Raw genomic sequence first — 17126 nt, 5'->3', positions numbered from 1 at the left:
AGTTACTGGTAGCTAGCTGAAAAAGTGCAGAATGGCTCTACTGCGACCTTGTACTCATTCCTGGACGTTCCGCGAGTGGCATTCCTATACAGAAACCTTTCGGCTGTCACGGTAAGTCAGTTGTTGTGTTTGTCCCTCAAGTTGTCTGCACTTAGCTGTAGAATTGACAGAAAGATGGTTTGATTGTGAGTTACTCTTCTCTTTGTCTCCTTCTATCATTCCCTCTCTTTCTTTCTCTGCCTTTTTGTCTCTCTCTCACACTCCCGCATCAGCGAATGGTTCCGGCACATGAACTGTCAATTGAGGCCGCTTCTGCCCCATTTACCCAGACATCGTTTTTAGGGCTTTGTTACGGCAGCGCCTAATATTATTTCTCATTGCTCTCTCTATCTCCTTCTCCTTCTCTCTCTCTCTCTCTCTCTCTCTCTCTCTCTCTCTCTCTCTCTCTCTCTTTCTCTCTCTCTCTCTCTCTCTCTATCTCTGCTGCCTATTTCCGTCATAATCCATGGCTAGGGGTATTCATGATGATAGTGAAACTAGAAAGTTTAAGAAATAATATGGAAACGATTTATGAAGCCACTATCCACAGCTGTAACAAGATCAGAAGCAATGAAACTGTTAACCTATAGTTGGGGTCACATTTGAACGAGCTTTTACTTTAATGCATTACTTCTACGCCATATTACATTGGGGTAATACATATAACACAGTACGATGTACCAATAGTAGTGCCTTTCTATGACTTCCCAGCAGGAATATAAGCAAGAATGGTTTGGTTGCTTGGTAGGGCTTCCTTTCCAAAACCTGAAGCATTGAAATTGAACGTTCAAGACCATTGCTAAACTTGCCATCCCAAGTTGAACTCCACTACCTCCACGGTTCCTACATTACAACAGGTATGCTTCATGCATGAACATGTATACTCAACCTGTGGACAGAACTGTTTCGTCCTGTGTGGACCAATCAGCGCAGCACAGGGAAAATGAGGCCCAACCGGATAGCAATGAAAATGAAATTTTCCAAAGCCAGATTTAATTCTCTGGTACAATTCCTGTTTGGCACTTTTAAAGTGGTCTTGTTAAAAACCATTTTTTGAAACAACAATAAAAACCTTACTCAGCCCTACACTACCCGTTGAGAATGTTTTGTCGCATGGGTACTCCATGCTACAAGTGTTATGGGCTGCAGTGCACTATCCCTCTCACCAATTCCAAAGATATTATTATTTAAAGGGCACAAAGGCTTTGGAAGAGCATGTCACTTGAACTAGAAGCACGTCCTAAGTGTGGACTGGGTCCACTTAGTGAATCAGTTAAAACATCCTTGATTCCAAATGTGCGTACCGCTCTGTGTATCCATCAGATATGCACCTAGAACAACCTGAGTAGCACGCCACTGGTTTTGATACTTGACAGTTAAAACAGATTACTAGTAGTGGTTAGTGTGGTAGGCTATGCTGCATTTCGCCATTAGCCCCTGGTCAGGAACTGTACTGACCGTGAAATCCATCTCAAAAATACCTGATTGTATCATTAATCATTTTGGGCGGTGGGGGACGGGGGGGGGGGGGGGGAGGCTGCATTATTGCCCAAAGTCCAAACCAACAAGTCTTTTAAAAAATGAATGTCCCGCCAGACTTTTACAACCATCAATACATTCTGAATGCGTGTGTTGCTGCATGCAGCGACCAATGCATCAGAAACTAATCTGTAAGTAATCAATGCCTCGCTTACATCATCAACTAAGGTTGCCTTTATACACACATGGTGATAAAATGATTGATTGGATATTATTCCACAACATGATCCAAATTCCATAGAATGGTAACCCTACGAATGCCTAATACCATCATACAAAAACCACATGTTAATTAACCCTGCTTACCTCCCCCACACTCTTTGCTACAGTTACTTAGGTCGAATTGCCAGCCAAAACCTTCCAACATAAAGATCAGAGAGAAAAATACGCACACACACAACCACACACACACACACACACACACACACACACACACACATACACACAAAAAATATTGCAGGATATACTAGATTTGAAACTAGTCTTTGTGGTCATTTACAATGTTAATTTTTACACCACTTGAAGAGAAGAGATTCCTAATAACAAGTGGTAGAGAGGAATATTGATTACGCTCAAGATGGATACCACTTTGGGATTGTGACCCCTAATTGTACCGCAATACATGCTTCAAGATATTTGAGTGGTTTTGATGTTTTTGTTTCTTTTTAGAATGCAAACTCAGGGACATTCCTGAAATTACACTGACAAATCTCAAACGCATTTCCTGTGAGAGGTATCCCATGGAATGAAAAGCAATCAAAAAACTAAGTTTTCTCTCAGAGGAGAAGTATAGTCAAGTGGTGTATGCCAAGGCGAACAATACTAGAATGTAGACAGTATACAGCCTGAGTGAGATCCAATTTCATGAAACATGCGCCGGTGACAGACTATACTGGCAGCCATCAAATACCTTACAACGATTCATCAAGACTGGCTCCATATCGTCTAAATTTATTCAAGCAATATGGATAATTATGCAGATTTTTCACTCAATTCGAGGTGGCAACACACAATGCTAGGCTCACATTAATGTCATTCATTGACATCATTGATCGATAGTGGGTGGTACATGTATTCCTATTAATATCATTATGTGGAAAACTGGGCCTCCAGCCTCCATCCAAGTCTCACATGAACTGTAAAGATTTAATTTGTTTGTCTCCTTTGGAGTACTCAACATGATACATGACGACCGCCAACTTATACTTTTAGGACGATAACACAACTGTGCTGATTACTCCAATCGGTGATACACTATGGGGGAAAATATTGCGCTGTGTTTCAGGGGGGAGAAAAAGAGGCCGGCACACAAGCATAACTCCTGTTTACGGACAAAGGAATTATTCATGAATGTATGTGCGCAAGCAGTTGGCTGTGTGGGAGACTGTGTGTGTGCTGGGTGGGGGGGGGGGGGGGGGGGTAAAGCATAACATTGCATTACAACCTTGTTCCATGCTTTCAACGGTCCTTACTGCAATTGCGTGCGGATGAACAAGTTCGACTCTGCATCGGCCTGTGGCGGACTGCACAGTTGGCAGAGGGGCGTCCACTGTCTGGTGCGCGGCACTCCACCGTTCTCCACTGGCGTCCTACCGTTGCACCGCACTGAGCAGAACACTGAGTACAGTATGGAAAAGGTACACTCATGTATGTGTTAGGACTTGGAATGAAGAAAAGGTAACAATGCAGTGTAAATGACTGAAATTCTAAATGACTGAACTGATACAGATTTAACATCTAAATTGGTGAAAATGGAGTGGCAAGCAGTCCCTTCATTAAAACTGGTCCCGTTGCCTTGGAAGCTCGATTTAGGCCAAAATGAGGCCCAAAACCCGCTTTAAGCTTGAAAATCTGGGCTTGGGATTTGCTTCTCCACACATTTTGTCACGGTTGGCCTTTCCTTTCTTTAAAACCTGGTTGGTCTCTCATGTAACAAAAATCTCCCACATCTCCCAGAAGGGGTAAATCCTATTAATATTATGATGCCCTCCCTAGGCTAAATTCTGGTTCATACCTCGGACCATTTGCCTGTAATCCAAATCCCACACGGAGCTGCTTGGCACGGTTCTTTGCGTGCCGGTGACCTCGGTCCACAGAGATCCCGGCTTGCCTCGCGTTCAACGGTCGGGTTTTGATAGCCGTTGTCGGTCACGTTAATCGTCATCTTCACGCAAATCTGCCGCCTGTGCCTTGTGCCATTGCCACACCTAGCGCTACAGAGTAACCAGTCAGCCTCTAGCCACCTAGTAATCACAGGAAAAATGAAAAGCAGTATAATATTATGGTACAAGTTCAGTGTAACATTCAATTCTTCGAAGGTCTAAGGACTGTGAAAGGTTACAAAGGTCGTCAAAAAAGCAATATTTTTACCCAATGAAAACCAGTTATCGTTGTAGAGAGTACTTTCCTACTTATATTTAAATCAGACGTCTTAACCGTCTCCATATAGTTGGTGGAAATTGGCACAAGCACGCAATTTACGAAACTTCGAACATGGTCTCTGTGTGCCAAGGCTGGCTTGTGTTTCTAAACATTCAGGCGATGCAGATGCTTATCCCGCGGATGTTTATTCACTCAAACCTCGTTTATTTGGGCAGTCCCGGACGGGGCATTGCCCGTAACTTCAAAATGTCTGTAACTCCGATTCACGTAACTTCTGATGGGGAAAAGCCATAATATATAATTATGGCATATGACGTCACTGTTTCAACTGAAAGCGACGAGAGAGTAGATATATCTCCAGTGAAACTCGCCCAAAAGGTGCCTGCGGTAGACCGAAGAGCGGGTAACTTCGGGATTCGTATAACCGGGGACGAGTGTGTATATTTAAAACATGGTTCCTGTGCTAAATTAATGTGGCAACTGATAGGCCAAGTTAGACCAAGTCAGAGTTTACAGGAAATTTATGATTACCACTGCAAGCTGATAGGTACAGTCAACTTCGCTAAAAAAGACTGCGGATATTACGACAATTCGCGAACAACGACATAATTGTCATGCCCAGAGCAAAGTCCCATCCAACTGTGACACAGATAATGAGACTTCGGGTATAACGACGCTCCGCGAATAAGGACACTTTTCTGATGCCCTGCCGAGTGTCGTTATAAGCGAAGTTGACTGTATTGCAAAAGGCTGAAAAATAAATTGAGTGTCACCACTAAGACTCAAACTAGGGATCTTGCCTTGAGGCCAGCAATGCTCTAAGTCTAACCATTGAGCTATGGATTATTGGTGACAGAGGGGTCATACCATGTACTGGATCACAGCTTACTGGTGTAATAGGATAGGACATGCACGATTGTGGCATTGTGTGTATCGCGTCCGGGGCTTGGGACTGCGGCTGCAAACGACGTCATTGTAGATCTGATGCCTACCGTGGTCGGACGCCTGGCAAACTGCACTGTGCTTCCTCACTCCTGGAAGAACAGACACAAAAGGGACAGTCACATGGGTTAATACAGATGGAATATGCAAAGGACAATTATTACAAGGCACAGGTGGCAAGAACAGGTAACAGGGACAGATTCGGGGGAAAGATTCCAATAATAGACACAACAGACAGATCATCCGTATCCACACAGGTCAAATTCAAAGTACACACACACAATTATAAAATTAATATTATTCACACATATTGGCCAGATGAGTACACGTGGCCCATGCACCATGGGGGACCCACGAATACAAACCAGCATATATTCCATCAGCAATACAAGTAGGCAAAGACAAATGAGAGCCCAGGCAATGAAAACAAAGCGAAGAGAGATGAGGACAAAGGCCGCGATTTCACAGTTCAAAAAGATATCCTAACAAACAGAAAGTGTGCACTTACCTCCTCCACACGAAACAGAACACGGCCCAGTAACAACTCGCCAGCTGCCAACTATCTCATCGCCAATGTGGAAGAATTCCTCGTGCTCCACTTCGATCAAACTTTGCTCGTGGTTTGCATCCTGCTGCACACTTCTCTTTGCAATGAGCCCTTGGTGGTTTGGTCGATTTTCGTCTTCTGATCTAGTGGAGCGTGTTGGTGTTATGTCAGGATTTCGTTCACGCTGAAGGCGGTCTCTATTATTTGTGTGCATTCCTAGACAGAGACAGAATGCAAAAAAAGATCAGATACGCTGTGAAAGCCAATAGTGTTGTCACACATCCATGCTACTATTTTCTGCTTACTAGAGATATAAGAAGCAGAATAAAGAAATCGTGTGTGGAGTAACACATGAAGCATCTCTCAGAGCCCTCATGCACTACACTGCTCGTATGACGACATGGTTTTGTTTGAACCAAAGTACCTGGTTTGAAACCAGAAGGCAGTTAGTATGAGGCTCACAAAAAAATCAACTCGCTCTTCTTTTACGTGTAGCTAATATTGTCCAGCAAATAGCATTGTAAGAATGGACTAGGATGGAGAGCCAAGGATTAATTTACACAAAAGAACAGCGGCCAAGGAAGTACAAGTAACGCTATAAGCATGAGCTGATCGTTTCGTAACTGTTGGTGTTACTGGACATTATAGCGTAACTTGTAGTTCCTTGGTCCTTTTTCTTTTGTATAAATAGCATTGTGTTTCTCTTGGTGTGAATACTTCAAGACAGTGATGAGCGTCCAATCCACTGGCGATTAGAGTCCAATGTCCTAGTCCAATGCGCTAGCCACACAATTAACGACACGAAAACTAGGATGGTTGCTATGAAGTGTACAGAACGCCAGGAGTGTGCCGCTTGAATCAATGCGTTGCTGCAATGGTAAAACTCCGGGAGTACATTATCTTGGTCTTGTATTGCGTACAAGCGGGATGCAAGAAGGTCTCCTAATGCGCAGCCGCGGCTCAGTAGAGGACAATACACCACTCCTCCCCCCCCCCCCCCCCGTATCTGCACCAACTATGGTGGAACCTATAGATTTCGCCATAACAGACACCCGTGGAGGAAAGTCAAGCGCCTTACACCACTGGATCCGTTCACTCTTTTTGGTGCATTTCTACACACTAGATATCCGTATTGCAAAATTCTCTCCTCTCTTGATAAATGATCAAAGACGTTAAATGCTCAGTGTATTTTGGAAGCTTACGCTCTGGAAGTGGACAGTTATTGGCTGTGCCTTCGCAAAACCTCACTTTCTGAGGTCGTACACTGGGATTGCACAGTGCCAGGCTGGTGGTGGAGCGAGTATCTCGGACGTTGCGATCGCCGTCTTGGGCATCCTCGTGGCTATCGCTATGAGAGTGACGCAGGTGGCAACCTATGTGTCGCCACTGTATGCCTACACCACAGCTGGCAGTACACTACCGAACAAGAAACAGAAAGACGCAGAACCATTATGCTAAAGAACAAGATACCCAGAGCGGAACCATTGTTCACCAGTCACTTCCTTGTGAACTCCTCATGCATGTACATGTACATGCTGACCAAACAAGAAAGGGAGTGAACCACGCATACACATAATAATAATTACAGTCAACTTCGCTAATAAAGACTGCGGATATAACGACAATTCGCGAATAACGACAGCATTTCCATGCCCAGAGCAAAGTCCCTTCCAACTGTAATACATATAATGAGACTTCGGGTATAACGACACTTCGCGAATAAGGACACTTTTTTGATGCACCGCCGAGTGTCGTTATAGGCGAAGTTGACTGTATTATGATGGACGTATCACTAAGACTGAGGCGACTGAGAAATATTCTCTAGAAAGTACTAATCATTTGCCTCGTCATAATTATGACTAGATGGCTTCTACAGGTATCTCGTACAAATATGCATGCAGTGTGGACTGCCATATACCGGCATCTGAAATGCAGAATTAGCACCAAATGTTGCGTACTTTACGAACCAAAGAATCCTATCTAAAATTGCACACTGCCTTGGCATGAAGTTAGCAACGTTACGGGTTTCCGATGTGCTCAAACCAGTGCAGTCATAATAATTATTATGAATCACCCGATATGCCAGTCACTTTGTGAAAACACAAGCATGGTGATATGTTTCGTAGATCACCATGTCCACGAGTATTCTCACCTGTGACCACACGCTGATTTTCCACTTCCCGGGGCATGGCTGCATAGCACACTGGTCCTTCACCCTGGGCTTGGGCGCTTGGCAATAACGATCGCGAACGTGAGATCTTCGCCCGTAGCAAATGACTGGACGAAACATTTCACCTCCATCACATGTTGCGTTGCACAACGTCCACGTACCTTTCAGCCAAATGCTGCAGTTGAAAGAAGTCAGCAGGTCGGGCACAACCAGTTCAAAAAAAGCTTTGAAGATAAACTTTGTTCAACATATGCGGCCTTTTGCTCCACGTGATTAGTCTCAGTTCCTATCTTATCGCGTTGTTTTGGAGCAGGGCTAGGCTGGATGCTTACATGCCTTATGAAGTGTTTGAACTCTGCGCTGAACCATTGAACTATTGAACCTAAACAGAATTTTCAGTGTTTTAGGGCACTGCATGCAGTTTGCTTGCACGACGATCTGTCACCGTGTCAGATCTTCAGCAAAGATCCAGACAGCAGCAACTAGGTAAGTGTAGTACAGTAGGTCATCTATTACAAGCTTGCCCTTTATAGCCCTTTGATGGAAAGCAACTTTACTTGACTCTGGTTTCGCTGAGCGGAGAAAAAAATGACAGGACAAGTAACTAAAGCAAGTAACTAAAGCAAGACTTTGGCGGAGAGACGACATAGGCCCAATCATGTCATTACCAGGTGAGAGTGTTTCTGCTGTGTTTCATAGTACCCACGGCGAGAGTGATGGTGTGCTGAACGCAAGAAACATTGCAATAACTAATAATCATACTCCCTGTGTTCCATCCCTGGACTTATGGTGCGTGTGCATTGTTAGCACACGACAAGTGGCCATCACAAACCTGGACATTGCTTTGTGTTCCCAATGGTGTGCATTCTGGGCGATTGGACCATGATTTCAAAAGTACTTTTTGGGGGGGGGTCCTGGTGTACACTGGAAATCGTTATGCAACGAACCAAGTTGTGTTTGAGACTCAACTAAGCAACACTCCAGCTCGTTCGTGACCTGATGCATAAAGCAAGGATAAGGAGTTTACTGCGGGCTGGCGAACTCCAAATTTGTTTCCCAAATCCCACAAAATAAAACAGGAGAATAGCTAGATCGCGACAATATGTTTTTCTCAGAACGAACTCCTCGAATTGAAGGCTCGAGTGTTTTAAATTTTATGACCAACGCATATGGCCGATTGGTTTGCAGGCCTGCCTGCGAATCATGAGGTCCCGAGTTCGAGACCCGCGCTGGTAGCAGGGAGCGCGTAAAGACTTTTTACGTGAGTAAAGACTTTTTATGCGTGGTGAACTGCGCCGACACCCACGGTCAACTGGGTACTCACAGCTCGGAGTGAGGGTAACAAGGATGCAGTTTACAGGGTTATGGGCCGTTACACGCCCGATTGGTTGAGAGACTCACCTACTCTCCCCTTACTCACTTGTGAGGTCTGCATTCGCCACTAAGGTGTGCAAGGCATAGGCATAGTGGTGGCCTGCGGAAGCGAAGGCTAGTTTGTGTGTTTCTGAACATTCAAGCGATGCCAACGGGAATCCCGCGAATTATTATTATTATTATCAGTTCTATGAACTACAGCCGACAACACCCAAATCAGACCAACACCCAAATCAGGCATTTACTATGTACAGTACTGTTACTGCGAAGATTGTCAAGTCCTTTTCCTGCAAATGCTGAGCAGATTCATTCAAATAAATGTGCCTTGTTGTGGAAGCAAGTCCTGGGGCATGAATAATTAAAAAAAACTCACAATTCAATTGTTGCTGAGCTGTTCCGAAGACCAGTGGTGGGTGTTTGCGCTGTTTGAGGATCCGCTTGCTCTGCACAGTCCCCATCTCCACTGAGTCCCTCATCATTGGCCGTAGCTTGCACACCACTGCCACAACTAGCCGCTGTAGGGAATGCTTCCTGCAGGAAAACTGTACATAAAAGCAAATACTTCACTTTAGAATTCGGTTCCCTTTCGGAGTGCCAACTGTGCATGTGTTCACAACCACAGCCAAACCAGGTCAGGAGCACCAACCCGTCCATTTCTAACTACATTTTACAGGGAATCTTTTCCTTTCTCTGTGGGAGCTGTACCTCACGCTAGATTAAAAAATGATGTTGCATTTCTCGTCGACTGTGCGCAGCAATATAGGCGAGAAAATATGATAACTGGCGTGTTCTTTATCGGCATTTCTTTTCCTGACTTTTCACTCAGTTTTGAGTCTCACCAATGTTCCTGCCCTTCCACCGTTCATTATTGTGCATCTTAAAACGTACTGCTTTTTTTACTTTTCACCGTGATGTGCTTGTCATGTCTACATTTTGCCAAATCGCCAATTTGGATATACACACAGTTTTTTCCTCACTACTGCGTGGGACGATGAGTTTTTTCGTGGCTGGCTCGATTCAGGAAAATTAATCTGACGATTGCAATCGGTTCTGCATCATGGACTATTTCTGTTAGTCGAATGCACACTTTTGTCATTTGCGAGACTCTGTTTTTAGTTCTTGCTTTCATGTCTCACTCATTGTCCGGTTCACATCTGGCAAAGGCCAAATTCCTTTCAGTTTGTGTGTTGTCGATACCGCTGTCTATATCTCCGTGTGTGCCAGTATATGCTGAGCAAGAATGCAATTACTCATTACTAATTGACGGAATTGGTACAGGACGTAGGCATTTATGACCGAGATGTGCTGCGTGATGAGATCCGTGTACTTCCTCTGAAGTATATGTGTATGGAAAAAATCTGTGATCCCAATCCGTGATCCCTGACAGTTTCGCATTTCAGATACAGTAGAGTTACAATTATTCGCAACCCTCGGAGAAGGAGCTGTCTCCAGGGGGTTCAGATGAAAAGAAAGTTCGGATAAGGGAGCAGTCAAACATTTATCTAAACATTCATTACATTCTTTTCGGCAGCACAACAGGAACTAGAAGCACTCCAGCTCCTCAAAATGACACTATCGTTTTACATGGTGGATCCAACTTGTTGTAGTACATCTTGTACATCACGTGAATGGTGCTCAGAGCGGCGAAAATCAGCAAAAACGACGAGAACCCACCCAATTTGGATTTTGTTGAGCCCGACCGATAATCGATCATCCGGATAGTTCTACTGTGTGTTCGTTTGCACTTGTTACGTTTAGTGTTTTTATTTTTGTCACTTCGGCAGTCTCTAGTGGTGATCGTCAGGGTCACCATGGTGTTCACGTTGTGGTTCGTCTTGCATTTCACTTGAAGACGATATCACAAACTGCAACTACCCCTTCTTTAAATTGATGCAAATCAGTATAAATGAAACTACTACAATTAAAATAGAAATTCAAAATTTGTTGACATGCTGGCCTCAAGCGAAGGTCGCTGATTCAAGTCTTTGTGGTGAAAATCAATTTTTTCGTTAGCTTTTTCCCGTTTCAATATTTCCCTTCTACTAGTGTATGTTGAAAAGGAATGGATATAACGAAGACAAATCGATGCTATACAGGTACATCTGGGACATGAGAGCCACAAGAGCAACTACTGGGCATAGGTAAGTAAAGCTTACGCTATTATGGCTATTGTATAAATGTGCGTGTGCAAGCATAATATTGGGGCATGGGTCGAGTGGGTGTTAGAGGTTGCGGTAAGTATTTGAAATTTGCGAAAATATGCATGTGATGTATGTTTGTGTGTGTTTGTGTGTGTGTGTGTGTGTGTGTGTGTGTGTGTGTGTGTGTGTGTGTGTGTACTTTAGCGAACCGTATAACAGCATGACTTGGAAAAAAGCATGACCGTAATACTATTAGATGCTGATTTTTCAAAGGGCACCTTGACACAGTAGCTCGATTTGCTGCTCTCTGCCAAGTACACTTACAAGTACACTGTACTTGCACAGTACATGCGTGGCAGCATGTACTGCACAGCTTAGACTAATGATGTTGACATAGAAACATGTTTTGATTAGAAGCATAACTTGATTCGGAGAATGGTTGGAACCACAGCTGACATGGCCATGAGCACCTCATTTTCTACGCCACTTTACGGTGTGTCTGTGTGTGTATGAGCATGGGTGCGTGTGTGTGTGTGAGTGTGTATATGTTTGTCTGTGTGTATATGTGTGTATGTGTGCCTGTATGTATGTACATTAGCATTCGCATGTGTGTGTATGTGTGTGTATGTGTGTGTGTATGTGTGTGTGGGTGGGTGTTTTTGTGTGTGTGTATGTGTGTGTGTGTGTGTGTGTGTGTGTGTGTGTGTGTGTGTGTGTGTGTGTGTGTGTGTGTGTGTGTGTGTGGACTTGGCACACCTCCCAGGGAGGGTGCTCTTTGCGGAGCTGCCACAGACCCGCCCTCGTCATGGCCCAAAGCTCACCACCCAGAAAGTGTGCATGCTGTCAAAATTGTATATTATGGAATAAGCTTTTAGAAGCTTCCACATTACATTTGACAGTAAAGGGTCGTCTGGGCACTTGAAAATGCCATGTATTGTCTAACAAAAGACACAAAAGGCTGTGGTATTTTCTTGAGGGTCCTGCATATTTGTAAAGATGCAAACACGCCTCTTCTGACTCCATATCAGTTCTGGAGCCAATGCTTCCGCAGATCATCAGGTTTTGCTCATTTTATCTACAACTATGGAAATGGCCTCTGTTCGTCTTGTCGTTGTCACATTCTTCTGTGGTAAACTCCGGAGAACCAAGTGCCAGAGATAGAATAGCGATTGTGTTGAAAAAACCTAGCATGACCAATGGATCTGAGTGGGCTGACTTAGATTTCAAGGAGGGAACGGTACACAATCAGTCTATGCGACCTTCTTTATGTTGGAAAGTGTCTTTGGTCGCCAACCGGGGTTTTTGATGTCTAACCCTCTGAAAACACACTGGACACGTAATGGGTTGCTTTCAATGCCTGTGAAACCAAAGCGCAGGGCCTTTGTATTTAGACATACTGAGACGTACTGCTAAATCGGCATCAGCTGAAACATACAGGCAATGCTTAGTTTCTTTTATGACTCGAAACATTCTTCGGTCGTGTTCATTATTCTGTCTGGTGTTGCCAATTGCTTCGTGTAGTCTCCAAATCGTGCGATGAACGTACGCCTCCAATGAGCATGAGACGTGTTCCCTGAAAGGCTCCAAAAAGATTTTTCTTCACTGCTCTGGTCAATTTACAATGAAGCGCCTGTGAGTGTGTCAGTTCGGAATTACAATATTGGTCATTGGGATAGCAAGTGGTTCGTTGTTGCCAGTGATTGCCACACTGCCCGGAGCGATGGGAATTCAATGATTTTGTTAGTGACAGGAAAGGACCAAAGGGCCCTATTTGCATAGTAATTACAGAGCACCATTGTCGTGTATAAACTTGTGACTTCCAGAGTGTGACTTCACAATCAGCAATTATCCGCCAGACAATTTCCCAGTGGCGGCACATCTGCCAGCGTTCGTACCGCACCTCTACAAACGCATGCTTGTTCCAGGTCAGTCAAGAATCGGGGAGTATGCCGGTGATTAGAGGACACAATACGATAATATGGAACCCTGTGCTTGCCTGTTCTGGGTTCACCTGGAATGCACCCGTGCTGTATTGAATGTTGTCATGTCTAATGATAGCGAATTGACAGTATAAGTCTGGTGTTATACATGCACATGAGTGTACATGTCTGTCGCTATTCATTGTTAACTCTCACAGTTCCTCTTGACAAGGGGGACACGTGATGCACACTAGTGCAATGCTTACTAATATACCAATCGTTGTTGTCTAACTAAGATCAAGATCTTGAAATGAATAACTGGTTTTTGTTCTCCAATGACCTCCATAGGTATATATATATATATCGGTATCCACAACATAATTATTACTCTTCCGCCGAGACACGTTGGACTGAGCACTTCACATCCATGTCATTATGCGCTCCGGAGACACATTCACAGACCAGACAAGGTGTGGTGCGTACGTTTCGAAAGTCAGGTTGACTAATGTCCAAAGCAATATGCTCCTAAAAAAGCCTATTTTTCGCCTCGAACACTGTCTGTTGCTCCGTTGTGCAGTGACGAGTCAGACAAGACATTTATTCCGTTGCATCTCGAAGCGGACGAATCGCTTAGGCTTTCCACGACCTTACCTAAAAATAGTTTTTGTCCGCGCCCGCTGTTGTGGCTGCGTTTAAGTCTGACGCACAGTACATGTACAGTGTAAAGGCTAATAGTGATTTGTTAGACGCCCTGGGTCAAGGCAGCAGCAGCAGCAAAGCCATTGATCGAGTGATGCAAGAACAGGAAATAGAGATCACTTAATCACCATGTTAGCAAGCATTCAATCACGGCACTTTTTAGCTTGATCAGCTAGGCCAGAGTTGTTCCAGACAGAGGGGGAACGGCGGGTTTACGGAGTGGATTAGTCTGGCGTGTAGCGTTTCATTTCGTCGTGCTCGCCTCCAGCTGGGCGCTTCTGCCACGACACAGTCCAGTTGATGGAATTACGTTACTGGCCCTAGCCACCGCAGGGGCCCTAGCCATGTGGAGTTGACGTAGGGTAAGCTGAACGAGGTGATAAGTGTGACGAGGACTTGATTATATCAGCACCTACTGATTTCATCACTCAGTGACCCTCTTCGGCTTTGCAGCGATCTGCTATGCAAACGTAATTTCATTGGCTGGGAATCTGCCAGTCTGTCGCGCTCTTTCACGCTGAACAGCATTCACCAGTCAGGGATTTCATTTATTTCAAACTTCGTGAGAGCATTCGATTCTCTGAGACTTTCTGTCTGATTATACATAATAAATTACTGGCGTAATAGCCGTTTAATAAACTACAGAGCACTGTATTGGTCACCGTGCAAGTGCAATATGACCGCATATCGGCGGCGTAGGGGAGAACTCTATGCAGATATTTATGGGACTATTCACATAAAACATTGTTTCTTCTCCTAACTCAATAAGCACTTGAGCCTGACGTGGATTCCTCAGGTGCAGCAAGTACCCAAGTGTGCACAGAAGGGCATCTGTACACAGTCATGCCCTCTCTAAACAAACATGCTCCAAAGAGACTCTTCGGCCTCGGCGCTCTAGAGCCTTTGATGCTGTACCATAGTCAAGCCCTGGACACCACATAACATGCGCTCCCCGCTGAGAGATGGGCAAACTGTACAACGCCCAGATCTCAGAGAGTGGTGGATGAACTCTGACGGACAATGAAAATCGCCTCTGGCGAAAACCCGATCTCAATTAGAGGAACGGGAAAGGAGCACTCCGGAAATTTTCGACGACGAAGCCAAGAATTCCAGTTGCTCTTTCAACAAACCACAACGGCGTTACTCATGCACCACAACAGGACGCATTGATGACTGGCAACAGTGTTTGTCGTCCATGTGGTTTCGAAAACAGTCAACGTCTCTGGCGTCGTACAAGCACACTCTTTTACTCCACTCACTTTTTCATGAAATTTAGGATTTGAACTGGGACGCCAATCCGCTGTGAATTAGGCCTACTGTGAAATCCATCTATCCAAGAGGAGCTCGACTGACAAAACCTGCCTTGTTCATGATGTGTCTAAAATGATTTTATTTATTTATTTACTTCACTCAACTCGTGGTTCATGACCAATTGGCACGCAAAGTGCGAGAGAGGGATTGGCCGAGCCGCATTCCCCCTTTCTTTTCATCAACATTACGTGCTCGCCATGATGGGCTGAAGTTAAACAGCAGGCCACCATATTTTCCGATTCGCATGCTCGATCTACGCTGACAGCTTCTCCGGGATAGGGCCGTTGTTTCTATTATCATTACCAGGTGAATTTCTTTGTAAACCGTTCGTAAGTCAGGGTGTGGTAGGTTTGGCGGTGAATATTTTTCGCTGGAGTACTAAAATGCTGACTAAAGAGCTCTATAAACTGTCATTCTATGAAAGGTTGGACAATTCACTTGCCCAGGCAAGAAAACAGCAATGCCTGTTTCTGCTGGCGAATTAAGATACAATCCCAAGCCATTCTGCATAAGCGAAGCTGTGGACGCAGCATAATGCTGCTACACTTCAACGCGGGAATGCGTATAATAATAATAATACCAGCTAACCAAACAAGCCTTAAAAGCCCCATGGTCTGTCACACAGTTTCATCCCTACCTGCAAAAAGCAGCATGACTTGTATGATTGCTGCCGACTTGAATTGAAGACACCACGCCATCTTTCGTCCTTGCTGAACCTGACACCTAGAGTGATATCCTTTCGAGGGGGAAGACAAAACGACGTGCGTGTTTCTGACCCCAATATTTCAAGGTACGTACTATCTGTTACTTCTTCTACTCGCCAAAAGTGACCCACTGGCAATGCACAGTAAAAGTGACACGGAACAGGCAGGTTGACAAACTTTGATGTAACTCGTTGACGCCAACCTTTATAACTTACACCCATTGGCGAACCCGATCCCTGCTACGCCCGCCTGCTATCAGGGTTTCTTCAATCGCACTGATCCTAGCTCGGTTCAAGTTAGTTTGTCTGGAAACTCTCGCAACTGCATCATTCCCGAACCCATCACTCTACTACGATAACTTGATCAGTGATGACTCGCCAGCTAGTGTGCCGTGCATGCATGGGGGTGCCAGAGCCCGAATTCAAATGCCGGGCAACGCGCTCCACAGTGTGTTTTTGCCAATCAACGCCACTTGAGGTGGAAAGGTCCACGAATCTACCCCGCTCTCATCGCGACATTAGGCTCAGTTATGACAAGTACGGGAGCCGCGACAGTGCATAATCGCAGACCACGAAAGCATCTTGTTTCAGGCCGTGCAACACTACAAACTGCACGGCTGGCAAAGCGCTCGAGAACGCTGATATTGAAAAAGACCAATCTGCTACAGCAATGGTTGCCCGTCTGTTCGTATTCTCGCTCACCTATTTCTATCACTAGTTTTACTTGATCAATGAAAGTTAGAAGCCAGAAAATAAGTACTGTATCTTAGGGGCTATCATAAAAAGCTTGAAATATTCCTTTTAATTGTATGAAGACTTAGTGTGCCGGATCGCGTAGATGTATTTATAAAAAGTATCAATTTTCTACTGTACAAGATTGCAGTTCTACAATGGCGATGCGAACAACCGTACTTGTGCATCCCAAGCGCGATAGGACCATTCTATCAATTATATCATCAGTTGGAGCGAACCCCGATTGATGTTGCCTAAATGCGCTCCACCATGACCTCGCCGCCGCGCAGTTCGCCTTTGATTGGTGACAGGATGGTGAATGCAAATTAGTCAGCAAAACTCTCGAGTTGAAGCAAATCTAATGTAATTTGAATGGTAAACTCTCAAGGTACAACATTGCGACATCGCCCAACATTACCCCGCCGCGACAGTGTTGCAAGGCGTTGGACACGACGGGATACTGGGATAATGGCATAGAATAGTCAATCTGGCAAGCGCCAACGCATTGCTTGAAGTTTACAATAGAATGACATGACATGACATTTTACTTCAGGAATTGCACCGGGCTGAGTGTATAAAAATACTGGCATTAGTGAAGCACTACAGAAGATAGCAACAGCAGTTGCAG

General features: G+C 44.7%; 1 protein-coding gene across 2 annotated transcripts in view; it reads right to left on the bottom strand.

Moving 5' to 3' along the window:
* Positions 1 to 16247, bottom strand: part of LOC135819570 (ADAMTS-like protein 3) — a 35041-nt gene extending 18794 nt beyond the window's left edge. The window contains exons 1-10 of one of the 2 annotated variants that reach the window (XM_065332801.1): positions 15983 to 16247; positions 15701 to 15799; positions 9367 to 9535; positions 7602 to 7794; positions 6652 to 6865; positions 5411 to 5665; positions 4850 to 4994; positions 3593 to 3821; positions 3051 to 3195; positions 1885 to 1935 (exon numbers count right to left, since the gene is read on the bottom strand). In XM_065332801.1, coding sequence (XP_065188873.1) covers positions 1885 to 1935; positions 3051 to 3195; positions 3593 to 3821; positions 4850 to 4994; positions 5411 to 5665; positions 6652 to 6865; positions 7602 to 7794; positions 9367 to 9535; positions 15701 to 15761 — 1462 coding nt within the window. In that variant the 5' untranslated portion in view covers positions 15762 to 15799; positions 15983 to 16247. Of the gene's footprint in view, positions 1 to 1884; positions 1936 to 3050; positions 3196 to 3592; positions 3822 to 4849; positions 4995 to 5410; positions 5666 to 6651; positions 6866 to 7601; positions 7795 to 9366; positions 9536 to 15700; positions 15951 to 15982 lie in introns of those variants that run through there. The other variant, XM_065332800.1, reaches the window with a different exon arrangement.
* Between the last annotated feature and the right edge of the window lie 879 nt (positions 16248 to 17126).

The sequence above is a fragment of the Sycon ciliatum genome, chromosome 6, assembly GCF_964019385.1.
Source record: "Sycon ciliatum chromosome 6, ocSycCili1.1, whole genome shotgun sequence".
In the NCBI taxonomy this organism is placed as follows: domain Eukaryota; kingdom Metazoa; phylum Porifera; class Calcarea; order Leucosolenida; family Sycettidae; genus Sycon; species Sycon ciliatum.
This window is presented reverse-complemented; position numbering and strand designations above follow the sequence as displayed.